The sequence below is a fragment of the Ceratotherium simum genome, chromosome 6 (genome assembly GCF_057802395.1).
Source record: "Ceratotherium simum simum isolate JZ-2026a chromosome 6, ASM5780239v1, whole genome shotgun sequence".
Classification (NCBI taxonomy): domain Eukaryota; kingdom Metazoa; phylum Chordata; class Mammalia; order Perissodactyla; family Rhinocerotidae; genus Ceratotherium; species Ceratotherium simum.
Genome location: NC_141905.1, coordinates 77,996,899 through 78,023,297, shown reverse-complemented (window position 1 = coordinate 78,023,297; position 26,399 = coordinate 77,996,899). Strand labels below are relative to the sequence as shown.

Genomic DNA, 26,399 nt, shown 5'->3' with positions numbered 1-26,399 from the left:
TAGTTCTAAAAGTTGTTGCTTTATGTATTTTGAGGCTATGTTGTCAGGTACGTGTGTATTTTATTTCCTTAAGCAGTAGTGTGTTAAAATTTAATTTACTTAGATTTGTTTGTATTACTGCATTTCTCTTGCCTTTTGAACAGAAATTTGACATCATTTTCACTAAATTCTTCCAGCATTTTATTCATACCATTTATTTACTCAAAGCTGTTATCTTTTTGTGGATGTTCTTCAGTGAGCCCTCTGAGTTATTCCTCTAATTTGTGCCAGTTGCTTTTTAGGTTTGTTGCTTAGTTGTCATACTGGGATTTTTTTTCCCATTGCATTCATGAGTTAATTCTGTTGTTTCTTGGATCCCATGTTTTCCTCTTCATTGGCTTCTTCTTTTTAAATTTTAAGATATTTTAAAGAAAAGTTGTGTGAGAAAGAATAAGAGTTACATTATGTAATGATAAAATAGTCACTTCACCAAGAAAACATACATGTAAATGTACCTAACAACAAAGGAAAAATCTACAGTTGGAGATTTTACTTCACCTCTCTTAGTATTCCACAGAACTAGTAGATAGAAAATCAGCAGGAGTACAGAACTGTAAAACACCATCAATCAAGTAGATCTAATTGACATTTATAGAACACTCCACCTAACAACAGCAGAATACACATCTTTTCAGGTGTCTGTGGAACATTCACCAAGATAAACTACATCCTGGGTCATAAAACAAATATTTAACAAACCTAAAAGAATTGGAATCATCAAAGTAGGTTCTCTGACCATAATGAAGTTAGAATAGAAATCAGTAACAGAAAGTTAAGAAATTCAAACTTGAATTTTTGAACAATCCATGGTTACAAAAGAAGTCTCAAGGGAAATTTTAAAATATTTTGAATTAAATGAAAAGAAAACACAACATATTAAAATTTGTGGGATACAGCCAAAGATGTGCTAAGAGACATTAAGAGCATTTATTAGAAGAGATGAAAGGTCTCAAATCGATAATTTAAGCTTCCACTTTATGAAACTAGAAATGGAGAGCAAAATAAACCCAAATCATACAGAACAAAGGTAATAATACTAAAGATAGAGCAGAAATGAATGAAATTGAAAACAGAAGAAAAAGAAAATCAATGAAACCCAAAGCTTCTTGTTTATTTGTTTGTTTACAAGAGATCACTGAAATTCATAAGCCTGTAGCCAGACTGGCAAGGAAAAAGAAAAAGGGAAGACACAAATTACTGATATCAGGAATGAAAGGGGAGATACCACTATAGACTATAGACTGTGTGGATGTAAATAATACAAACTGCTCTATGGATATAAATTCAATACCTTAGATGAAATGGGCCAATTCCTCAAAAACCATTGTATTAGTTACCTGTTTCTGTTGTTACAAATTTAGTGGCTTAAAACAATATAAATTTATTATCTTACAGTTGGAGAGGCCAGAAGTTTGATGCAGGTTTCACTGGGATAAAATCAAGTTGTCAGCTGGTCTGCATTCCTTTCTGGAGGCTCTAGGGGAGAATCTATTTCCATGTCTTTTTGCAGCTTCTAGAGTTTGCCATTTCTTGGCTTGTGGCCCCCTTTTATTTCAAAGCCAGCAGTAGCAGATCGAGTTCTCACCTCTTCTCACTCTGACTTCGTCTTCTCTTCCTTCCACGTTTAAGGACCCTTGTGATTATCTTGGACCCACCAAAAATCTCCCTGTGGTAAGGTCAGCTGGTTATCAACCTTAATTCCATCTTCTGCCTAAATTCTCTTTTGCCATGTAACATATTCACAAGTTCTGGGGATGAAGATGTAGACATCTTTGGAGGAGACATTATTCTGCCTACCACAACCACAGATTATCCAAACTCACTCAAAATGAAATGGATTTCCCTCCCCCCCAGCCCTACCCTCCCTCCAGTGTCCCCCCAGAGCTTCTATTTTACTTTTTGTTTCTATGAATTTGGCTATTCTAGGGACCTCATATAAGTACAATCATACAATGTTTGTCCTTTTTTGTCTGGATTATTTCACTTAGCATAATGTTTTTAAGGTTCATCCCTGTTGCCCTAATTGTCTTTGACAGGTACAAAAAGCAAGTCAATGGAAAAGGATTTTCTTTTCAACAAAGATGTTGGAACAGTTAGACATTCGTATGCAGAAATATTAATCTCAACCTAAATCTTATACCTTATACAAAAAATAACTCAAAATGGGTCATAGAAGTATAAAACCTAAAACAATAAAACTTAGAAGTAAACAGAAGATCTTCATGACCCACGATTTGGCAGTGAGTTCTTAAACATGACACCAAAGACAATGCATAAAATAAAAATTTGATAAATTGGGCTTCATCAAAGTTAAAAACTTTTGTTCTGCAAAAGAACTGTTAGGAGAATGAAAAGACAAGCTATAGACTTAGAGAATATATTTGAAAATGGTATATCAGATAAAGGACTTGTATCCAGAATATATAAAGAAAACACAACAGTAATTAACTCAATTTTTAAAGGGGCAAAAGATTTAAGTAGATTTAAATGGACACTTCACCAGAGAGGATGTAAAGATGGCAAATAACCACATGAAAAGAGTTCAGCATCATTAGCCTCTAGAGAAATGCAAATTTAAACCATAATGAGATATCACACAGCTATTAGAACAGCTAGAATAAACAAAAAAATAGTGACAATACCAAGTACTGGCAAGAATGCAACAGCTGGATCTCTTATGTGTTGCTGATGAAAGTGTAAAATGGTACAGCCACTCTGGAAAAGGGCAGAATCTTAAAGTTAATCATACATTTACCATATATTTACTCAACTATCTCATTCCTAGGTTTTTACCCTAGAAATGAAAGCTTATGTTCACACAAAAATTTGTATTCAAATGTTTGTAGTTGTTTTATTCATAGTTATCAAAACTGGGAGACAATCTAAATGTCCTTCAGCGGGTAAGTGGAGCAACAAATTGTGGTTCAGCTATACAGTGGAATACTACTCATCAATAAAAAGAAATGAACTATTGATACACTTATGTGTTGGGGGTTCCAAGACCACCCCTATGTTTGGAGATCCATTAGAAGGACTTATGTGACTCTATATAGTTGTACTCTTGGCTAAGATTTATTACCGCAGTGTGGTAAGGATATACAGCTGGATGCTAAGGGAAGAAGACCCAGTTGGAGTCTGGATGAATCCATGTGTAGGCTTCCCTATACTCTCTCCCATGGGCGAGTTTATAGATTGGAACACTTGATATTTTTAAGATGTCAGTTCTTCTCAAATTAATCTATGTATTTAGTACAACCCTAATCAGAATTTCAGCAGCCTTTACATACAAGTTGACAAGTTGTTCCTCAAAATTATATAGAAATGTTCAGGATCTACAATAATTAAGACACACTTGAAGAACAAAGTTAAAGAACTTAACTACTTGATTTTAAGACTTATTATCAAGCTATGGTGATTAAAGACAGTATGATATTGGCATAAAGATTGACAAATAGATCAGTATAACATAATAGAGAATCTAGAAATACATTAACATAAATATAGTGAGTTGAGTGACAAAGCAATTCAGTGCTAGAAAATCTTTTAATTAAATAATTCCGAAACAAGTGGATATCTTTTTGGGAAAAGATGAGCCTTGACCCTTACGTCACACTATAAACAAAAACATTAATTTGATATGGATTATAGACCTAATATGAAAAATAAAAAACATAGGAGAATATCTTCATGATCTTGGAGAAACTAACTGTAAAAGAAAAAAGTGAAAAACTGGACTTCATCAAATTAAAAACTTCTTCTTAAAAGACACCATTAAGAATATCAAAAAGCAAGCTACAGATTAGGAGAAAATACCCTACGTATATCTGACAAAAGACTTACTTCTAGAGTACACAAAAAATTAGTATAATCAGTAATGCCACAACAAACTCAATTTTTTAAAAACGTGAGTAGTCACTTCACAAAAGGATTTACTGGGATGATCAATAAACGTATGAAAAGGGGAACAGCATCATTAATCATTAGGGAAGTGCATGTTAAGACTACAACTAGAGGCCACCGCATACCCAGCACAATGACTAGGATTAAAAAGATTGACAAGACCAAGCATTGGTGAGGTGGAACAACTAGAACCCTCATAAACTGTTGGTAAGAGTGTAAAAGCCTATTTATTTTTTGTTCCTCAGCTCCCCTGACCCCTAAACTAGAGCAAGATTGAGTGCAGTGGTGTTCAAATTCAGATGGCCAAGAATTCATGGGAAACACGATAGAGTGATATCTGTGGGCTGAGCAGGACTCTTCGTTGCAAATCCCAACTCGATTCCACTTAAACCAAAAAAAGTCAATACATTGTCTCAGGTAACAGAATTCGTGGGCGAGTTAATGTCAGGCTCAATTACAGCCAGATACTTACACTATGTCTACAGAAATCTGCCTCTCTACTCTGCTTTCCTCTGGGATGGCTTAGTTTTCAGATGGACCTTGGTCACAGTGGCCACAGGCAGCTTCAGGATTATAAGCTATAATGTTGCACCCAGTTACTAAACCTTACTCCTGGGATTGTCTTTGATTGGTGCACCCCTAAACCAATCATCACCACTGAGGCCTTCGACTGAGAGTGAGGGTGCAGCGGTTCCTCCCTCAAAAAGAAGCACTGTCATTAGAAAAAGGAGAAGTGGATGCTAGTCTTGCAAAACAACATATTTTCTCTACGTTGTATTTATTTAATGTTTACTTCTCTAATTCCAGAGCTCTTATGTCCTAGGCCCTTGCTAGACCCTGGGAATGTAAAGGTTGATTGTCTGTGAATAGAGAGCAAGTTTGTAGCCTGGTGTTGAAAACTCCTTGTGATATGCGTGGCCTCATCTTCCTTTTGTTCATTGGCTATCTTCTCTTCCAGGCACTCGTTGCTCCCTGTACTTGAATTTCTGGTAGTGTCCATCCTCGTCCTTTTCCATTACTGTTCCTTCCCCTTGGAGTGCTCTCCGTCTAGAATATGCCAGTCCCTTCTACCTCGACATGATTCAGTTCTCTCCCTCTTTCAAGGCCTGGCTCAAACAACACCTCTTTCAGAAGCCCTCTCTGAGATTCTTTGACCTACATTGGTTTCTCCTCTTTGCTTTTGGCTGTTATTCTGTCCATAACTTATCTTAGCTCTAAGTTCCTTCAGCTCTAGGTGTCCTTGTCGCACCTGGAGGAATGCTGGGCACACAGTAGGCTTAATAAATAATGGACAGTTATTGTTGCACTCTGGATATTTTTGGAATTATCTATTGCAGTCCTTTAATTGTCCAGCAGTACTGGATATCTGTAAGCTGGCTTTGACTTACATTTTTGAAACATATAGCTCCTTAGAAGTAACTTACCGCTTCCCAGTCCCTCTTTGCTGTAGCTTCATCACCTGTTGGTGGCATATTCGTGTTTCTTACCAAATGCCATCAGAATAGTAGTGTTGGTGTGGCAAGTGTGGCAATCATGGCTGCATGTCAGTCTCCTCTTTAAACATCCATTTTGACTAGAAGCAAAAATACCCATTGTATTTGTTTTTTTCCCCAATTCAATAATCGTTTATTGGTGTGCATCTCGTAGAGCAGTGGTTCTCAAACTTCAGTGCATCAGAATCAGCTGGAGGGTATTTTAAAACACGAATTGCTAGGTCTCATCTCCAGAGTTTCTGATTCAGTATGTCTGGGATGGGCTGACAAATGTGCAGTTTTAACACCTACGCAGGTGATGCTGATGCTGCTGGTCAGGGAACCACCTGTGAGGGCCAGTCTGCTGGTGGACTTAACGCTCATTGCACATCGGAGTTGCCGAAGGTTTTTCCCCTTTGCTCTTTTTTCAGAACTAGCCTTTGCTCACTTAAGTAAAAGCATTTGGAAGCCCTGCTAAAGCATGGTGTTAGCAGGATTTTATGAGTATTTATAACAGAATCAGCTCCATAACAAATATAGACAAAATTCCTTTACTCCACAGCTCCATAGCACCTGTGTGATGAATATAAATGGTGGAAATATTGACCACCTATGGTTTAGTGGTTCTCGTTCATGAAAATATGTATTCCTAATTCTGTTGATAGTTCACTCTTTGATCTTGGCCAATTCCCATAATTTTTCAAAGCCTTGGTTTTCTTATCTTTAACAGGACGTTAAAAACACCCTTCTCACCATTTTGCAGTCATCATTGCAAGAATCATCAATGGATGCCAGATCTTCTGGGGGCAGGGAGGAGTTTCATGAAAATTATTTGCATGGTCTGGAAGTGTCTCCTGTAGATTGACTATTAGTTGTAAGGGGAAAAAAGTAACTACAGTGGAGAAAGTGGCTACACTTTGACTGGGTGATGAAAATTAACATCATCAACGAGGGGAAGATGGACATCTTGTCTCTAAATGATACCCTTACCAGGACACAACATCACTTATGTAGGAGCCTGACTGGTAACACACAACTGCAATCTAATCATAAGGAAACATCAGACAAACCCAAAGTCAGGAGCATTCTTTTTTTTTTTTAAGGATTTGTATTCTTCAGTATCAGTGTCATAAAAGATAAAGAAAGATTGAGGAACTGTTCCAGATTAAAGGAGATTAAAGAAACATAATAGCTAAAAGCACTATGTGATCCTAGACTGGGTCCTGTACTGAGGGAGAAAAGGTGGAATAAAGGATAGTATTGGGTCAGATGACAAATTGGAATATGGATGATGGATTAAATAAAATCATTGTATCAATTTTCAATTTCCTGAGGTTGATAACAGTACTGCGGTTATATAAAATAATATCCTTATTCTTAGGAAACATACATTGAAATATTTAAATGTAAAAGTATATGATGTGTGTAAGAATCTCAAGAGGGTTAGAAAAATATTTGAGGGTGCAAATGATAAAGCAAATGGGGCAAGGATACAGGTGTTCTTTGTGCTGTTCGTGTGGCCTTTTTGAAAGTTTGAAATTATTCCCAAATAAAAAGTTTAAAAAAAAAAGATCACCTTCTGCTCTTCCTTTCAGGGTAGTTGTAAAGATTTTAAAAATCTGTATAAAAATGTTTTCAAAGAGCAGTGTGCTTTACAAAGGATGGTTCACATGCTGCTTTGTCTAGGTGGCCTCCTGTCTCATTCTGTGGACGCTCTCAGCCAGGTTATTACTGCAGGAGGTCAGCGTCGCCCTGATTTGTAACACCAGCCCCCCAGGAGGGCAGCTTCTTGAGTGTCCAGTGCAGTGCTTCAGATGCAGGCACGCTAAAGTAACGTGTGACTCACCTGAGCATAGTCTGTTGTGATATATTGTACCTTTAGCGTTGAAAAGTGTATTTTTCTTTCAGCCCAAAATGGAGTTAATCCTGACTGGGAGAAGAAAGTAATTGAATATTTTAAGGAAAAGCTGAAAGAAAATAATGCTCCTAAATGGGTAAGCTTGTTGCTGTTTGGGAGTTGGGGGGGCGAGCGTTGGGCAACTTCCAGGTTCTCTCAGTAGAGTAGTAATCCACATATAATTTAAAAATATATAAATTAATGACTACTCTCCTCTGCTTTAAGTGCATATTTATTAAAAGAGTTTGGTCTCTTTTGCAACTTAAATTCAAGCAATTAAATGCTTCTACATTGGTACCTCTAGGTGGCAGTAACTGATCATGTTACTTTCTAAGAAAAAATCAGTAGTTGTGAGAGCTTCAATTATCTTTATTACCTTTATTTTAGAAGAACTGACATGTACTAGTTTTAAAAGAAGAGCTCAGCAAAGCAAATGCCTTTCTGCCAGTTGAAAAGTGTTCTGAAGGAAAAGCATCCTTTTACGTAATAGTCAAATGTTATCATATGAACTTGCAAGAACTCAGAAAGTACTTTTGTCCAGATATTTTGTTATGTTGGCCATTGAGATCATTTGGCTCCCTGATGGGGCTTGATTTTCTGTGTGCGTGGTTTGCAATTTGGGTCTGGATATATAGTCTATGTATGTGTGCTTAATGTTCTATAGACAGAATATTTTATCGACTTAATTGTTTTCCTTTAAGGTACCGTCACTGAATGAAGTTCCCCTTCATTATTTGAAACCTAACAGTTTTGTGAAGTTTCGCTGCATGATTCAGGATATGTTTGACCCTGAGTTTTACATGGGAGTTTATGAAACGGTTAACCGAAACACAAAGACACGAGTATGTGTTGCTTTTCGCATGAAACTTGCTGTTTATAGTTAGTGGTGTTAATTTTGTCCTTGTGTTGTTTATGGTAGTTTTGATTCAGATATACTGATATAATACTGTTATCCTTTGTTTTGGGTCATAGGTTCTTCATTTTGGAAAATATAGAGATGTAGCAGAGTGTGGGGTACGTATCCTTAGGATATATAAAACATTTTTAATAAGAATTTTTTCCTAAGAGAATTTGACTCTTCTTTGGTTGATCTTAAATTTATCTTTTGTGTAAATCAGTTCTAAAAAGTCATGTGAAATGTTTTCTGTATTTGCCTTTTATTTAAGAGTTTCTCTGATAGGATATTTTGATCTTCTAAAAATCTTTGAGACGATGGAATATTGTAAATGACAAAACTAATTCCTTTTTTTCCCCAATTATCTATATACTTAGTTAAAAAAAATTACAGGTAATGATAAATTCTTTTAAAATGAAAGTAGGAGATTAAGGCTCAATACTTGCTTAATTAAATTTGATTAAATCCTGTCCTCTTTTCCTGGGAGAAAAAAAGTTTTTAATAAACTTAAGCTTTCTTTGATAATAGAAACTCTCTTACATATCAATAGTGGGAGAAGGAAGGAAGAACACTGGATATAATTATAATTGTGAAAGGGATAGTCTTGAGGTAGAAACTTACTAGAAAAGCAATTATAGAGGAACCACAGTATGTCTGCATTTTTTTTATTGGTTTTCTGATAATAGAGGAACAACATGCAGAATTAAATTTAATTTCATTCAGACACTTGTTCGACATGCCTGGCATTATAACTGGGAAAAATTTAAAATTTATTTCTAGTTTAATAGTAAAAAAAGATTATCAGCATGTCAAAATAAATATATTAACTGAAAATGTCTCCCATATTTTGCTTTTTGTGTGTTTTTCATGTGGTTCCATTGAAACACAGACGGTAATTGTCAATTGTTGGAAAGAAAACAAGTATCACAGGTGGGGATTGACCAAACAGGTGCTTATGCAGGGCCTCAGCAGAAAGGTGGGATCTTGGTGGAGTTACCTCCATTCTGGGTCTAGTTCTGTGCTTTGCAGATCCAGAATCTCAGTTTAATCAGGTTATCTAGGGCTTTTTACGTTCTGGGAGTCTGACTCCTGCTTACCCAAACCTCAAGAGATTGATTTGTAAACCCCTATACCAGCCCATTAATTCATAGTAGTTGTTCGTGATAGAATAGAGTGTTCTAGTTCACTGGGCCAGTCTGGACAGAAGAACAGCTCTAATTGGAAAGGTTGCTGCAAAGATTATATTAAACAAAAATGTAACTTCTTACAACTATTTAGAATAGTGGACTTGTGAAAGATGGATTTGTTTAATCTTACACATGATGACCTTCAGGTCTCCCAGTGTGTTTTTTCTTTTAGAGTATTTTCATAAGGTAAAATGTTGTGCCAAGTCTAACGAATCAACTTAAAAAATGCTTACTGCATCCCTTGTTTAAGGAGCCCTAAGTCATATTAGGCTAATATATTAATACACAACTTTTTCTAGTACACAGTAGTGCAGTATCACTGTAGCTCAGTAATCTCAGCATCTGGAAATGGGAAAATAAAATAGATGTGATTCTCCATCTGTGACACTACCAAAGGCAGAGTTTGTCCTTTGTTGCTGAAGAGTCTTAAGTAAAAGCACCATGCCAGAAAAAGGGAACTTGGGGAAAGAAAGAAACAAACAGAAAACCCAGCTTTCTACACATTTTTTCAGGCTCAGACTCAATGTCTCGGGTCCTTTTTTTTCCCTACAAAATGGAATATACATTTTATTTGCTTTTAAGAGGATTTTTTTATACTATAAAAGTAATACATGTTTATTAAAGTAATTTTTTAGTGTTACATCTTGGGCCCTTTCTACCTCTTAGGATTTTCTAAGTGTATTTGAAATACAGAATATGCCCTTTCCAGGGAATAATATCTGACTCTTAAATCTCATCTCAGAGCTACCTGGTAATGAGTATTTCATTAAATTCCTATTTTATAGGCTGAATCCGATAGTTTTCTGTGAAAGAGACAGTGAAATTACCATGTGCTCTGTCTTTGAAAAAAATAAAGTATCCTGTTTATTAAAAAGGATTTAATTTTGTAACCTAGAGTGCTGTGCATTGTGGATATCAGGAAAGGTAGTATATTGATTATTACATGTGAAATGATTTTATGCCAATTTTCTTTTAAAAAATGATAGTTTGGTTTTAGTAGTTGCTTGTTAATTAACTTCTAATGTGAAATATTTACTATGGTTTTATAAATAATATGAAAATGTGGTTGCTAATTTTTAAAAATTTTGTTTTGCTTAATAAAATTTAAAAATACCCTTTGTGTACACCACAGCCTCAACAAGAAGTTGATTTAAACTCTCCAAGAACTAGTACTTTGGAAAGACAGACTTTCTATTGTGTTCCAGTGCCTGGGGAATCCACGTGGGTAAAAGAAATATCCTTTCTTATGTGTTGAATGTTTTCTGATTATTTTTTCAATTGAAAAGACCATAGTTCACATTTTGAGTTTTTAAAAACTTAGTCTTTTTACTCTAGTGAAGTTAGCTCGAAAAAAAAATGTTTCTTCATTTCCAAAGCTTGGCTTTATTTGAATAAAATGTGTTTCATTTGTTCTAAATAAGAAAACCTGTAAGGCAACCTAAGTATTCATCACTGAGAAATGATAATATGGTACATTCCTATAGTGAAATACTAATAAAAAGATTGAGGTAGTTTAAAGGTACTGAAAAAGAGAATTATGATAATTAAGTAAAAAAATAGTTTTAGGGCCGGTTCCGTGGCTTAGCGGTTAAGTGCGCGCGCTCCACTGCTGGCGGCCCGGGTTCGGATCCCGGGCGCGCACAGATGCACTGCTTCTCCCGCCATGCTGAGGCCGCGTCCCACGTACAGCACCTGGAAGGATGTGCAGCTATGACATACAACTATCTACTGGGGCTTTGGGGGGAAAAATAAATAAATAAAATTAAAAAAAAAGTTTTAAATTAGAACTAATTCTAATTTTCTTGAGGGAAAACAACATGTTGGTTCTTTTTTTTTTTTGTGAGGAGATCAGCCCTGTGCTAACATCTGCCAATCCTCCTCTTTTTTTGCTGAGGAAGACGGCCCTGGGCTAACATCTGTGCCCATCTTCCTCCATTTTATATGGGACGCTGCCACAGCATGGCTTGCCAAGCAGTGTGTCGGTGTGCGCCCGGGATCCGAACCAGCGAACCCTGGGCCGCCACAGCTGAGCGCGCGCACTTAACCGCTTGCGCCACCGGGGTGGCCCCAACATGTTGGTTCTTTTGAGAGGAGATTGTGGAAACATCTCAATCTCTTTTTTATTTAATTTTTTTCGTTAGTAATTTTTTTCGGCATAATTCACATGCACTGAAATGCGTAGACTTTAATGGTACATGTCAGTAATTTGGATAGATGCATATGCCCATTTCATTTACACCCCAGTCAAAGTAAAGATCTTGGGCCAGAAAGTTCCTTTGTGTGTACCTTTTTCCAGTTACCACTCCCCTACCTTGCAACTACCATCCTGATTTCTTGCTCTGTGGTTTTTTAACCTATTCTTGAATGTCCTACAAATGGAATCATAGAGTACATCATTTTTTGTGTCTCATGTCTTTTGTTCAGTGTAATGCATTTGAGAGTCATCCATGTGTGTGTATCAGTAGTTCATTTCTTTTTATAAATGATAGTACTTGTTTATATCTTCTCCATTTGATGAGCATTTGGGTTGTTTCCAGTTTGGGGCCTGGCATTGTCTCTTTGAGAAGATTTTTTTTTTTTAATTTTATTTATTTATTTATTTTCCCCCCAAAACCCCAGTAGATAGTTGTATGTCATAGCTGCACGTCCTTCTAGCTGCTGTATGTGGGACGCGGCCTCAGCATGGCCAGAGAAGCGGTGTGTTGGTGCACGCCCGGGATCCGAACCGGGGCCACCAGCATCGGGTTCGCACTTAACCGCTAAGCTATGGGGCCAGCCCTGTGAGAAGATTTTTAATTCACTTTTTTTAACAGTTATGTTGTGTCACTTGTGATAAGTTGTATCTTTCAAGGAATTGTTTCAAAATTATTTAATCTCAGTTGTTGAATTTATGTCAATAACATAAAGCTTTTATTTCCTTATTTTCTTTTTAATGTGTGGGGGATATCTAGCAGTGGTCTCCTCTTCCATTTCCAATAATGTTAATTAAATATTCTCTTTTATTCTTGATCACTGTTGCTAGTGGTTTATCAAAAACCCGACTTTTTACTTTAATTTTCTGTTTTCTGTTTCATTGATTTCTGCTCTGAATATTTTCTTCCTCTTTAGTTTTGTTTTAATTCCTTTCTCTAGTTTGTGAAAGTAGATGCTCAGATCATTAATTTCAAATCTTCCTTCTTTTCTAATATTAGCATTTAAGGCTGTAAGTTTCTCTCTAATCACTGTTTTCCACAAATTTTAATTTGTTGTTTTTACTGTCATTCATTTCAAAATATTTTCTAATTTCCCTTGTGACTTCTTTGCTCCTTGATCTTGACAACACTGTACTTCCATTTACCCCTCCCATTCTTTGTCCTGTTGTCATACACTTCACTTACTTGTACTTAAATTATAGAGCCCACAATATATTATTATTTTTACTTTAAACAGTCGGTTGTCTTCCACATAAATTAAGAAATGAGAAAAACATACATCTTTTATATTTGTGTACATATTTACCATTTCTAGCTCTTTTTGTTCTTTGTTTTTTATCTGGAATCATTTTACTAAGCTTTTTTTTTAAGTACAGATCTTTTGCTGATGAATTCTCTCAGCTTTGGTTCAAGTGAAAATGTCTTTTTTTTTTTTTTTTTTTGTGAGGAAGATCAGCCCTGAGCTAACATCCGTGCTAATCCTCCTGTTTTTTTGCTGAGGAAGACCGGCTCTGAGCTAACATCTATTGCCAATGCTCCTCCTTTTTTTTCCCCCAAAGCCCCAGTAGATAGCTGTATGTCATAGTTGCACATCCTTCTAGTTGCTGCATGTGGGACTCGGCCTCAGCATGGCCGGAGAAGCCGTGCGTCCGTGCGCACCCGGGATCCGAACCCGGGCCGCCAGTAGCAGAGTGCGCACACTTAACCGCTAAGCCACGGGGCCGGCCCTCGCCTTTATTTCTGAAGGATCTTTTCACTGTATATAGAATTCTTGATTGACAGGTATTTCCCTCTCCAACACTTGACTGCCATAGTTCTGTCGTCTCCTGGCCTCCATTGCTTTTTGATGGAAGGCTAACCATCGTCTTATCATTGTTCCCCTGTGTGTAGTGTCTGAGTTTCCTCTCACTCTTCGAATGTTCTCTCTTTCTCTGTGGTTTTAGGCAGTTTGACTATGATGTGCCTAGATATGGGGTTTTTTTGTGTTTATCTTGCTTGAGTTTTTTTGACCTTTTGGATCTGTGGGTTGATATTTTTCAGATTTCAGCCTTTATTTCTTCAAATGTTTTTCTGTCCCAGTCTCATCATTGTCTCATTTTCTGGGACTCCAGTCACATGATTGTTAAGACTACCTGTTGTTGTCCTCCAGGTGACTGAGGCTCTGTTTTTTTGTTTGTTTGTTTGTTTCAGATATTTTATTTTTCAGTTCTAGATATTTTATTTGGTTCTTTTTCATTTGTTTCATTTCTCAGCTATTATTACTCATCTGTTACTCATCTTTGACTCATATCCATCTTTTCTCTTAAAATTGTAAATTTTATAATCGCTTTTTAGTGTCCTTATCTGCTAATTCCAATATTTGGGTCATCTCTGGGTTTGTTTCTATTGACTATTTTTAGTCCTGATTATAGGTCATATTTTCCTGCTTCTTCACATAACTAATAATGTGTTATTGTATGCTGATACACAGCATTCTAGAAAGTTTGGTTTTGTCTTCATTTCAAGAATGTTGCATTTTGTTCTGACAGGCAGGTGATTTAAGTGGATCACTGTCATCTTATCGAGGCTTGGTTTTGGGATTTGTGAAGGTGGGTATGGAGTAGCCCTTGCTGTGTAGGACATAGTCCTTACTCATGAGATGTGCTATTTCTCGGTCTCACCTGAGTGCCTGGGATGTTCAGCAGGGTCCAGTTCTAGTGTTGCACAACTTCCAGAATCTCCATTTAGCTCGAAGCCAACAAGCAGCTATTCTCTGCTAGGCCTCAAGGAATCTTGACTTGTGCATCCACAGCTTTGTATTCGGCCAAAGACCCAAATGGAACCTGCACAGATTCCTGGGGCTTCTGTCTGCAACTCCTTGCTCTCTAGTACTGTCCTGCAAAGTCTAGTTGCTTCAGTAGCCCTGAACTATGTCCTGTGTTTTCTCTACCCAACAAGAGCAGGGCTTCCACTTCTCTTTGTTGCAGATTGGAAAATGCCCCCAAGAGAGAGTGTGGAGTTTACTCGGTATGTTTCTCCTCCTTCAAGGATCATGAGCTTATGCTCTCTGTTGTCCAGTGACTGAAAACAGTTGCTTCCTGTCTCTGTCCAGTTTTTCACTTCCTTACAGCAGGAGTAGGGGTCTTAAGGTTGAGCTGTTACTCATGACCAGAACTGGAAGTCTAGCCTTCTTTTAAAATACATTTTTATTTTAACCAAATTGCCAAACTAGTAATCTTTTATCAGTCATATAATTAGCATAACTTAGGATATTGCTCCATTCGTGGTAGTCTTTTCTTAACCTTTCATTTAACGCCTATGTTAATGCAAACCAAGCTCGAGTCAGTCCTTCAACATCCTACACGCCCAGTCGTCACAAGAGGAGTTACGAAGACGATGAAGATATGGACCTACAGCCCAATAAACAGAAAGACCAACATGCAGGTACCAGACAAGCAGGTAGCGTGTGCCAACAGGCTTTCTGTCGACTTCGGCTCTCTTGCAGTAGACTCATTTTCAGAATTGTTGTGTAATATAGCTCTAGATTTATGAGCTGGCATGATTTGACAACCTTGCTTTCAAGTTTACTAGAATTTTTTGGCAGTTTGGGGAGTTCGTACAGTACTCTTTGGTCAGACTGTGCTTCCTCTGAGCGATTAGGCATCACCTAGTGAGAAGGGGCTGCTCGACTGTCAGTTTTAGTCTCCAGTGGTTAGCTGAAACAAGTCTTTTCTCTTCGTATTTATTTTTCTCTCAGCACTTAAGTGATTTGGAAGCATAGTACTTTATCCTAAAAATGATTTATTTATATCTGAAAACATCCTCTGTTATTTTCTTTTTGGAATAGTGGTACTTTTATTTGATTTAGTAAGATTGAAACTATCAGAGGAGAAACATGAAATTGTGGTATGCTAGATTACTCATTCCTAAAGTTTAGAGCAGATGACCCTTAGAATAGTCACAGTTCTATTTGTCCTATTTACGTAGGTTTATAGTGGTTTATTTCTTAACATGCTTAAAATCCAACTAACTCTGATTAAAACAAGGAGACCAAAAGTTGAAATTTTCTAAGAGCATGAGAGAATTTCAGAATTGGCATGTATCATTATTGCTTTCACCAATCACAGTTTTTGTGAGCAGTGAATTTCTTCATTACAAGCAAGTAGATAAGTTGGTCTTTATTTCTCCTTTTATGTACCAGTCACTTCTCTTTAGCACCATTAATCAGAGTGCAAGTTAAAGGGAGAGACGGTAAAACACAGTAGTCTACTTAATTGGTGTCTGTAAGATTGGGTGGAGAGGGCGAATATCACAGTCAGTGGTACACAAAGATTTACTAATGAATTTTATTTAACCACGTGTTATTCTACTTTATAAGTTCATATTACTGTATTTCTAACCACGTGTTATTCTACTTTATAAGTTCATATTACTGTATTTCCTTAATGCTAAGGCATATTTTAAAGTTTTTAAAATTGGATGTTTTACAGTAAATATATACAAATGTGGTAGTATTCTTTCTTTTTCTCCATTCACCCCCAAATGTTTATTAAAATTAATGGTATATCATAACAATAGGTGACATATTAGAATCCAGGACATATGGTAATTCTCTTTCTTATCACTTGAGCAATTGATGCTCCTTTCTGTTTCTTGCTCCTTATGTTTGAATGTCATACTGCAGGGCTTTGAGTGCAGTATTTATGGAAACTTTATCTTGGTTGTTGATTTTTAGGCAATCTTTTAGGCTATATATATTTTTAAACTTTTTTTGAGATAAGTGTCGATACATATGCAGTTGTAAGAAATTATACAGAGAGATCCTGTATACCCTTGACCCCGTTTCCCCCAATGGTAACATCTTACATAATTATAGTAGACTATCATAACCAGGAAATGGGTGTTGATACAATCCATCGACCTTATTCAGAATTCACATTTTTCATCTGGATTTGTGTGTAATGTATTTAGTTCTCTGCAGTTTCATCACCTATGTAGATTCATGTGACCACTGCCACAGTCAGGACACAGAGCAATTCATTACCCGCATTTCCCATGTTGCCTTTTTACAGTCACACCCACCTCTCCTGCCTCTCCCCTCCCCCCAAGTCCCTGACCCCTGGCAACCACTAATCTGTTCTCCAACTCTGTAATTTTGTTATTTCAAGAATATTATATAAATGGAATCATATAGTATGTAAACTTTGTGGATTGGCTTTTTTCATTCAGCACAATTCCCTTGAGATCCAACCAAATTGCTGTGTGTATTAATACTTTATTCCTTTTTATTGCTAAGCAATATTCTGTGGTATGGCAGGCTGTATTTTGATTCTAACTAGTTATCAGCCCTATACTGTGGCTATGTAAGGGGTAGAGCCTGTCTTTTAATCATCTGTGTGTCCCGAACAATTAGTCTGATTCCTGGTATAGTGGATGTTAGTATTTGGTAAACGAATTTATCGCTATATGGTTTTATTATGCTTAATAAGTAGAAAGAAGTGTGTTCTACTAACGTGGTTTTGTTCTCAGTAGACTGTATTCTTTAGGTCAAAGATGTCAAAGTAACCATATTAAATATTAAAAGTACTTCCACGAGATTTTGATGGGGGGAATATGTTGCCATTTTATTGTAGGGGGGGAAATTATTAAATTTTCAAATTTTCATAATAATCTTTGTTCTCTTCATAGGTCAAAGCTTCGTTAGCATGTGTTATCTCCTTAAAAACTATAACAACTTAAAGTTTGTGAGCTCAGAAGCATCGTTTATATCAGACATGACAGCCTCTTTAAGAATGTTCTTTGTCTCCAGGGGCCCTTAGCCATGACTAAGCACAGTGCTGTCCTTTGAATTTAGGGAACGTTGGTGGTCTTCAGTGGTGTGGAGAGCCGAAGCGTTTAGAAACTGAAGCTTCTGCTGGGCAACAGCTGAACTCCCTGAACCTCTCATCTCCTTTTGATCTGAATTTTCCACTGCCGGGAGAGAAGGGTCCTGCGTGCCTTGTGAAGGTAGTAAAGCCTTTCACAGACCTGACATTGACATAGATGTGTTTTATGTCTCAGAAATTAAAACGGAAAACTCTTTTTTTTTTTTTTTAAGATTTTATTTATTTATTTTTCCCCCAAAGCCCCAGTAGATAGTTGTATGTCGTAGTTGCACATCCTTCTAGTTGCTGTATGTGGGACGCGGCCTCAGCATGGCCGGAGAAGCGGTGTGTCGGTGCTCGCCAGGGATCCGAACCCGGGTCGCCAACAGCAGAGCGCGCGCACTTAACCGCTAAGCCACGGGGCCGGCCCTAAAACGGAAAACTCTTAGCATTTGTATTAGTTTTGTCTTTCTGGTGTAACAAATCACTGCAAACTTAGTGGATTTAAACAACAAAAAGTTATCATCTTACAGGCATTAGGTCAGAAGTCCAACATGGATCTGACTGGGGGTAAATCAGGGTGTCAGCAGGGCTGCATTCCCTTCTGGAGGCTTCAGGGGAGAATCTGTTTTCTTGCCCTTCCCAGCTTCTAGGGGCCGCCCACATTCCTTGGCTTGTGGCCCCTTCCTCCATCTTCAAAGCCAGCAGCAGTGCATCTCTCTGACCATTTCTTCATAGTCACATCTCCCTCTGACCATAGGTAGGAAAGATTCTCCCATTTTAAGGACCTGCGTGATTAGATTGAGCCCACCCCGATAATCCACAATAATCTCTGCATCTCAGGGTCTTTAATTTTTGCAAGTCCCTTTAAGTTAACATATGTACAGATTCCAGGGATTAGGATGTAGATATCTTTGGGGCAATTATTCTTCCTACCACAGCATTTTTAGAGAATTGAAGACTATTTCAAACACAAAGTAGAATGGCTTTTTAGTTCATGTCTACTTCCTTCCTGTATCATTTCTAACTTCCTGATATCTACTTCATTTTTACCATTCTTACTTCTCATCAAAATTCATTTCTCACTTGTATATAAAATAAAATAGAAGGAAAAAAAATTCGTAATAGTTTGTTCTCCTGTCTTGCTTATTCTAATTTTTTAATCCTGATAGGTGAATAACTGATACAAGTTTCAGAAATGATCATCAAGAATTTCCGGTCGTATTTGTTGTGATTTTAACTTAAATGGTACTTCAGTTACGTAATACGGGGGCCAGAATTACATTTTTCCTGCTGTGCCACAGTTAGGTCTCACCAATAGGAGGCTTGGACAGTTACAAAAGTCCATCACAACAGACAACATTGAATGTTTGTTTTTTTCTTGTGAAAAACCTAATGGCCATTCTCAGTTTGCTATTAATCCTCCTAATGTTGCATAGTTTGTGAATAACCCCAAAGTTAGTAATCCTGGGTTTTTTCCCCCGTCTCTTGGTGTGGTTAATAGATTTTGAGATAATGCAGTTTTCTAGTTTTAGTTGACCATCATCCTTTGGGGAAAGCCTTTTCTTTGAAGTAGTGTGGTATATTGAAAACAGACATTGTCTGGGAGTCGGGAATCCTGTGTTTGAGTCGTTAACTTATTGGCTAACCAGCAGAATGACCAGGCAAGTACCTAACTTCTCTTGGTCTCAATTTATAAAATAAAGGAGTTGCTTTAAGGTCCATTTCTTGATCTAAAATTCCAAGATATTATTATTATTATTATTACTTCAACACTAACATCTTATGCTTTTTTGGTGTTATGTAGTCCTAACAGCGAGATTTTGTGTGGTCGCTTGTTAGGTCTATGAAGACTGGGATTGTTTCAAAGTAAACGATGTTCTTGAGTTGTATGGCATACTGTCTGTGGATCCTGTGCTAAGTATACTGAACAATGATGAAAGGTGAGTTTATTTGCTCTTTTTTTGGTAACTTAATTTTGATATAATTTCAAGCTTACAGAAAAGGTGGAGGAGAGTTATAAAGAACACCCTTTTTCCCTTTGTCTAGATTTACTGGTTGTTTAACAGCTATGCCCCATTCGCTGTGTCATTCATTTGTGCTCTCTTATCTACAGACATTTTTCTATACATACATACATTTTTCTGAAACACTTGAAAGTAATTTGCATATAACATACCTATATCATACCCTAAATACTTCACTCCATATTTACTAAGAAGAAAGACTTTCTCATATATAATCAGAGTACAGCTATCACAATTAGGAGATTTGCCATGAATACACAATACACTAACCCAGAATCCATACTTAATTTCACTAATTGTCTCAGTCATTTTCTGGCAGATTTTTTTTTTATCCTGGGTCCGGGATCCATAGGCTCACTCATTGCATTAACCTGGAACAGTCTGTAGCCTTTCTTTATCTTTCATGGCCTTGATGGGTTTTTTTTGACTTAACAAAAATTCATTTCTCACAGTTCTGGAGGCTGGGAAGTCCAAGGTTAAGGCACTGGCAGCTCCAGTGTCTAGTGAGGCCTGTTTCCTGGTTCGCAGATGGCTGTCTTCTCTTGTATCCTCACATGGCAGAGAGCAGCAAGCCTTGACACTTTTGAAGAGTATAAGCCAGCTGTTTTGTAGAATATCTCTCAGTTCGGGTTTGTCTCATGTTTCCTCATGATTAGATTCAGGTTATGTGTTTTGGGCAGGAATACCACATAAGTGATGTATCCTTCTTAGTGCATTACATCCGGAGACATGAGATGTTAGTTTGTCCCGTTACTGATGAGGTTCATTTTGATCACTTGTTTAAAAGGTGGTGTCTACCAGGTTTATCTCCTGTAAAGTTGCTATTTTTCACTTTTTAATTGATAAGTAATTTGAAGGGAGATACTTTGAGACTATGTAAATATCCAGTTCCTCATTTAACTTTCACCTGTAAAGTCTGAAGATCTAAAAACATTTTAGTCATTTGTTTTAGTCATCTCACAGTAAATCTATCATTTGCTAATTTATTTAGCAAATCTGAAAAACTCGCACTGTATTTCACTGCTTGTCTGCTCGCTATTCTCGGGAGGTATCATGAAAGAATAAAATTCAGGAAAAACAGCAAGATAGAGATGAGTGGCTTCTCCACACACTGAATAATAGAAACCTGACAGCTTTAAAGAAAAAGACCAGTGTTTGAGACATGCTGTCATGTATTTGATGTCCCAGCTGAGAGCCCCACAGAGAGTAACTGTGTTTTGAAATAACCCGAGTGACATACTATATCCCATTTAGTGCAGTGACAGCATTCTGAGTAAAAACGTTATTGTCCTTGAAGAATAGAATATGTACATTATATCACAAAATAACCTAGCTAGCCTGAAATCCGTGTGATGTAACGAATGAGGAGCCATTTTCTGTTCTTGAAGGAGATGTACAGGTGGAAGTGTTCTTGGCTTGAGTTCTAATGTTGTTTTCAGAGATGTACGTTATTTTTACATCTGCACAACTGATGTATCTGTGAATCGAAGCTTTATCATCTCTCCGTAGGGATGCCTCGTCGCTCCTGGATCCGATGGAGTGCACAGACACCGCCGAAGAACAGAGAGTGCACAGTCCTCCTGCTTCGTTAGTGCCCAGAATTCACGTGGTGTTAGCCCAGAAGCTGCAGCATATCAATCCGTTACTGCCTGCTTGCCTTAACAAGGAGGAGAGCAAAACCTGTAAGTGTAAGTGCTGCAGCCTCGTGACCCAGAGCCCGGTATTCCCGTGTGTCGGGAGCGGCCCGTGACGTGTGCTCACGGTGGAGCCAGTCGGGTCCTCATTCGTCAGAATAAGTGTCTCTAATAATCGCCATTTTTTTGCCCCATTTTCCTTTATGTTAATTCTCTTCATTAAAATGAGGCCAAAAAAAAGTATGCAAGCTGTTGTATTTTGAAGATTCGCATCACTTGCTGACCAGTATTCTAAGTCTGTGCTAGTCGGCTACTGACTTGTAGTGCCTTGTTCCCCAGAGTTGTGTTTTTAGCCTGAGACGCTTAAGAGGAGCTGGTGCACGTGTGTTGAATCTGGTCTCCCTTCCTTCTGCAGTTGTTTCAAGTTTCATGTCCGAATTGTCTCCAGTCAGAGCAGAACTGCTTGGCTTCCTCACTCATGCCCTCTTGGGAGACAGTTTGGCTGCTGAATACCTTATATTACATCTCATCTCCACAGTGTAAGTGCTGTATTCCTGGTGGGAATTAAGGAAAGTTTGGTGTTTTGTTGAAAGTGAAAAAGAGCAAGAGGGTTTCTGAGGTAACTTGTGTGTTTGAGGCTTCATCATCTAGTGGTTTTTATTTGTTCTGAGTAACAAGTGTGACACCAAATCACAAATTCCTTTTGTCAGCTTTTCTCAGTTTCACATTTAGCATTTTGATTGTGTCTTAACTTTAAGAGCCAAAATCATAAAGAACCTGGCTGACGACTAAAATGAGCTATTTTATTTTATCCTTTTTTGCGTTCTGAATTCCCTGTGTCTTTATATGTGTGTGCAGTCAGCGAGGTCCATCAGGGGCACATCTCACTTGTATGTGGATGTGAGCACCTCTCCCTTTCGCTTCACTCTATTTCTTTGTTTTCTCATTTCAAAAGTAACGTGTGCCTTTAACAAGTTCCAAGAGCGTAAAGAAGAAGAAAGAAATTGTCTGTACTCGCACCACTCAGAGATCATCTCAGTTAACACATTTTGGTACATGTTCGTATCATCTGTTTTTGTTTACATACACATACATCCCTACATGGATCTCAGTTATACTCTAAGCACAGATCCATACCTTGCTTTTATCATTTGACTTACATTAAACATTCTCCCCTCATAACTCTTCATGAACTTTTTATGGTTGCACAGTATTTCATTATAGACACTTGTACCATTTCCCTAAATGTTAGGTTTTCCTAGTTTTTCTCTATTATAAATAACACTGCGTAAACATCTTTGTACTATGAATCTCTCCTCAGATAGGATTTGAGACAGTAGTACATAAAGGTTGAAAGCACAGACCCTGGAAACAAACAACCTGTGTTCAAATCCGAGCTCCTCCACTTCCTGGCTGTGAACTTGGGCGTGTTACTTAGAATTTCTGTGCCTCAGATTTCTCATCTGTAAAACGAAGATAATAATACCTACCTCAGAGTGTTTGGGGATTAAATGAGAAAGCATCTAAGCACTCAGAACAGTCCCTGGCACATGATTAGCACTTGAGTATAAGTATTGGCTGTTACTTTTATTGCTGTTATTCTGATAAATAAAATAACCGATCAGAGTAATCTTCTTTATTTTTATGACAGTATTAAGCTAATTTTTCTTTGTTTGCTTTTTGATGGAAATCAGGAAATCACCTGAGTATCTTAGGTTGATCTTTTTTTTTCTAGATATACAAGAAGAGATGTTCTTCCACTAGGAAAATTTACAGTTAACTTGAGTGGTTGCCCGCGGAATAGTACCTTCACAGAACACTTATATCGGATTATTCAACATCTCGTTCCAGCAGTAAGATCAATATAAATATGTATTATAAACCTAAGCACACTTTCAAAATCTATCTAATTGTCTTTCATTCAACCCAAATATTTAACTTTGAGATTTTAATAGACCTCATTAAGGGGAAACAAAGCCTGCCAAGTTCCATAATTTAAAATGTACTCACCCCTCAACATTTCACTTTTATTGCCTTAGCACAAATTTCTGTAAGTCTACAATTAACATGAGCACAGTAACTCGCTTAAAATTGTCCTCTCGATTAATGCCAATTTGTTTGTGCAATTTGGTATCCTTTGTGTGCATTAAAGTCTTAAATCTAAATAAACTCTAAATTACAGGGGCATAATTCTTTTAGCTGAGGTAATAAAGATCTTTCTCTCCACTGCCCCACTTTCAATTCCTGTTTGGAAAGCTGAGCCACCTTTATTTGCCTGGGCATGTGGAATGCGGTGTTTGTATGGTGGGGAGATCTTGGGAGCGGGGGAAGTGCTTCTGACTCATTGTGTGATTGACAGTGTTGGTCGCTTCTTACTTTGCAAATTTAAGAGGTTGAAATAGATCATTCATTTAACCGATGTTTCTTGAGTGTCTGTCAGTGCTAGCTCTCTTCAGGCCCTTCAGAGCAGCAGTGGATCAAATAGAGCAGCGGTTTGCACACTCCTCGACTCACTTCACCCTCTTTTTTTTTGGCGAGGAAGATTAACCCTGAGCTAACATCTGTTGCTAATCCTCCTCTTTTTGCTGAGGAAGATTGACCCTGGGCTAACATCCATGCCCATCTTCCTCTACTTTATATGTGGGACGCCTGCCACAGCATGGCTTGATAAGCAGTGCGAAGGTCCACGCCCAGGATCCAAACCTGTGAACCCTGGGCCGCTAAAGCGGAGCACGCGAACTTAACCACTATGCCACCAGGCCAGGCCCTCACTTTACCCTCTTAAAAAATTATTGAGGACTCAGAGGTGTTGTTTATGTGGGTTGTATTTATCTTTAACTTACCACATTAGAAATTAGAAACTAAAAATATGTTAAAATATTCATTAAAAATGATTGCATATGAACATAAGTAAAATATTTTATAAAGATAACTATTTTCCCAAAAAAAATTAGTGGTAAAAGTTGACAAAGAATTATTAAAGTGACATTGTTTTACATTTTTGCCAATCTCTAATGTCTGGATTAATAGAAGACAACTGGATGGATTGTCATATCTGTTTCTGCAGTCAGTCTATTGTAATATGATGTTTTGATTGAAGTATATGAAGGAAAGCTGGCCTCACACAGACAGAAAAGTAGTTGGTGAAGGAAGGACTGATTTAATAGCCTTTTCAGATAACTGTGGGTATTGTTCTTTGATACTAGACCAAAACTGTCCATGGGCATTTTCTTAAAGGTTAGTTGGAAATCTGAAATCTGAAATCTTACCTTCAGTGAACTTTTCACACTCTGCTATAGTAAATTCATTGGTCGTCTTGCACACTGAATGGATCTTTTATCCATGCATGATTTCAACTCATGGACCCCATAAAAGGGTCTCAGCAATTCCCTTGGAGTTCCCTGGACCACATTTTGAGAATTACTGAAATAGATTTTAAATTATTGTGGTGGAAGACCAACAAGTAATCAGTAAATACGTAGTATGTCATTGAAGTGCCATGGAGAAGAGTAAAGGCCCAGGAGCAAGGGGATCTGGAGTGCTGGGTGGTGGGCCAGGGTGGAGTTGCTAACATGTACAGCGGGATCAGAGAAGGCCTTTCGATAGGGTGCAATTCAGGGAGAGACTGGATGCAGGCGTAGGAGCAAGCCAGATGGCTGTCTGGGGGAAGTGTCCATCCTCTGCAGAGAGAACAAGTGCAGAGGCTCTGAGGCATCTGTGAGGAACGCCAGCAGGGAGGCAGCGTGGCTGGTGTAGAGTGAGCACTGGGGCGAAGAGGGGGAGGCGAGGTCAGAGAGGCAGCCCAGGGCCACTCAAAGCTGTGAGCCCAGGATTTTAGTAGCACATGCTTAGAATACAAATGATATTTTTAAATGTGAAAGAGTTACCGGAGGCAGGTACTCAAGCTTACAGCATAGTACGGTATTTCTTTTTTGTTATTTTTATTCTATGTCACTTTGTAGTGGGTTTGTTTACTCTTTCATTTTTACCGTATCCCACTCCCTTACATTACTCTTATGTTTATGTCTAGCTAGCCCTGAACTTTTTCTAAATAATTGCCTCTTGAAGATCTTGTTTAGTTTTCACAGTGGATGACGGGTGAGTGACCTGTTGATGCTCGTTTGGAGCCAGACCTTGCTGTGCCACCTTTTGTTTCAGCAGGCTCTGCTTCCTTAGGGGTCGTTCGCTTGCCCCTCTAAGTGGTCATTTCCCTGCCCCTTTTCTTTGAATTACGGAGCCAAAGTACAAAAATCCTCTAAATTTTGAAAATATATCTTGTCTCTTCCTCGACACGCTTCTCCCCCGCCCTGGTCTCCACCCCTACCACATTTACTGCTTCTTAGGCTGGAGTGACAGAAGAGGAGATTGGAGGGTGAGGCAGGTGCAGAGGGCGCTGAGCGCAGTGGGCTCGGGAGACGGGGAGGAGGCGCAGACGTTTCCCTCGGGTGCGCCTGGGTGCCGAGGCAGCACGGCCTGGGGAGTGAGGCCCGACACCTGCGCACCCGCCGCAGCCCAGGCTGCTCTGTCTGCTCCTCGATTTTTCTCAGAACAATTTGTTCAGAAGTCTGCAGGAGTCAATGAGGAATGAATATGACGTGAATTCAAGGAGCATGGAGGAAAGTTAAGCTTTTCTCTCCCCATCTTGATGAGTAAATAAACATTTTGTTTTCTGTTTTACTCGCCTGTTGTAGGTTAAAGAAGTTAAGCTTCTGGATGTTTGATATATGTTATCTCAATTGTCTATCATTTGTTTCTGGTTTACTGGTAAAATTAAAATTATTCTATAAGAATACTGAACAGGACAGTTGAGATAAAGCAGCTCATAGAATCAGTGAAATTCTTATTTAGGATATACATATGATTTTTGCTTCTAAGAGCTCAAAGAAACCATGAGACTACTCCCTTAGAAATTGATAAGATCCTTCTTTCCATGTAAATCACAGCGTTTAACCCCAAATATATATTTTCTTGAAACAGGGAAGTTTAGTTCATTGCTCATTGAAAAATTTCTCTTTTCAGTCTTTTCGTCTGCAGATGACTCTAGAGAATATGAACCATCTGAAGTTCATTCCCCACAAAGACTATACAGCCAATCGCCTGGTCAGCGGGCTTCTCCAGCTGCCCAGCAACACTTCTCTCGTCATCGATGAAACTCTCCTGGAGCAAGGGCAGCTGGACACGCCAGGTGTGTGCACGGATACGACCCCTCCGTTTCTCACCTCCCACTAAATCCAGACTGGTCATAACTTTTTAAAAGAATAACTGTGAACAAAGACAAATTTCACATTTCACAAGTATTTAAGATAAAGGCTT

General features: G+C 38.0%; 1 protein-coding gene across 3 annotated transcripts in view; it reads left to right on the top strand.

The window, feature by feature from the left end:
* The window catches only part of MCMBP (minichromosome maintenance complex binding protein), a 45,301-nt gene that overhangs the window by 11,602 nt on the left and 7,300 nt on the right, over nucleotides 1–26,399 (top strand). Inside the window, exons 2-12 of one of the 3 annotated variants that reach the window (XM_087432709.1) lie at nucleotides 7,320–7,405; nucleotides 8,010–8,150; nucleotides 8,281–8,322; nucleotides 10,523–10,624; nucleotides 14,876–15,005; nucleotides 17,416–17,567; nucleotides 19,268–19,368; nucleotides 20,962–21,140; nucleotides 21,502–21,625; nucleotides 22,822–22,939; nucleotides 26,106–26,271. In XM_087432709.1, the coding sequence (XP_087288835.1) occupies nucleotides 7,320–7,405; nucleotides 8,010–8,150; nucleotides 8,281–8,322; nucleotides 10,523–10,624; nucleotides 14,876–15,005; nucleotides 17,416–17,567; nucleotides 19,268–19,368; nucleotides 20,962–21,140; nucleotides 21,502–21,625; nucleotides 22,822–22,939; nucleotides 26,106–26,271 (1,341 nt within the window). Of the gene's footprint in view, nucleotides 1–7,319; nucleotides 7,406–8,009; nucleotides 8,151–8,280; nucleotides 8,323–10,522; nucleotides 10,625–14,875; nucleotides 15,021–17,415; nucleotides 17,568–19,267; nucleotides 19,369–20,961; nucleotides 21,141–21,501; nucleotides 21,626–22,821; nucleotides 22,940–26,105; nucleotides 26,272–26,399 lie in introns of all 3 variants that reach the window. The other 2 variants (XM_087432707.1, XM_087432708.1) reach the window with 2 other exon arrangements.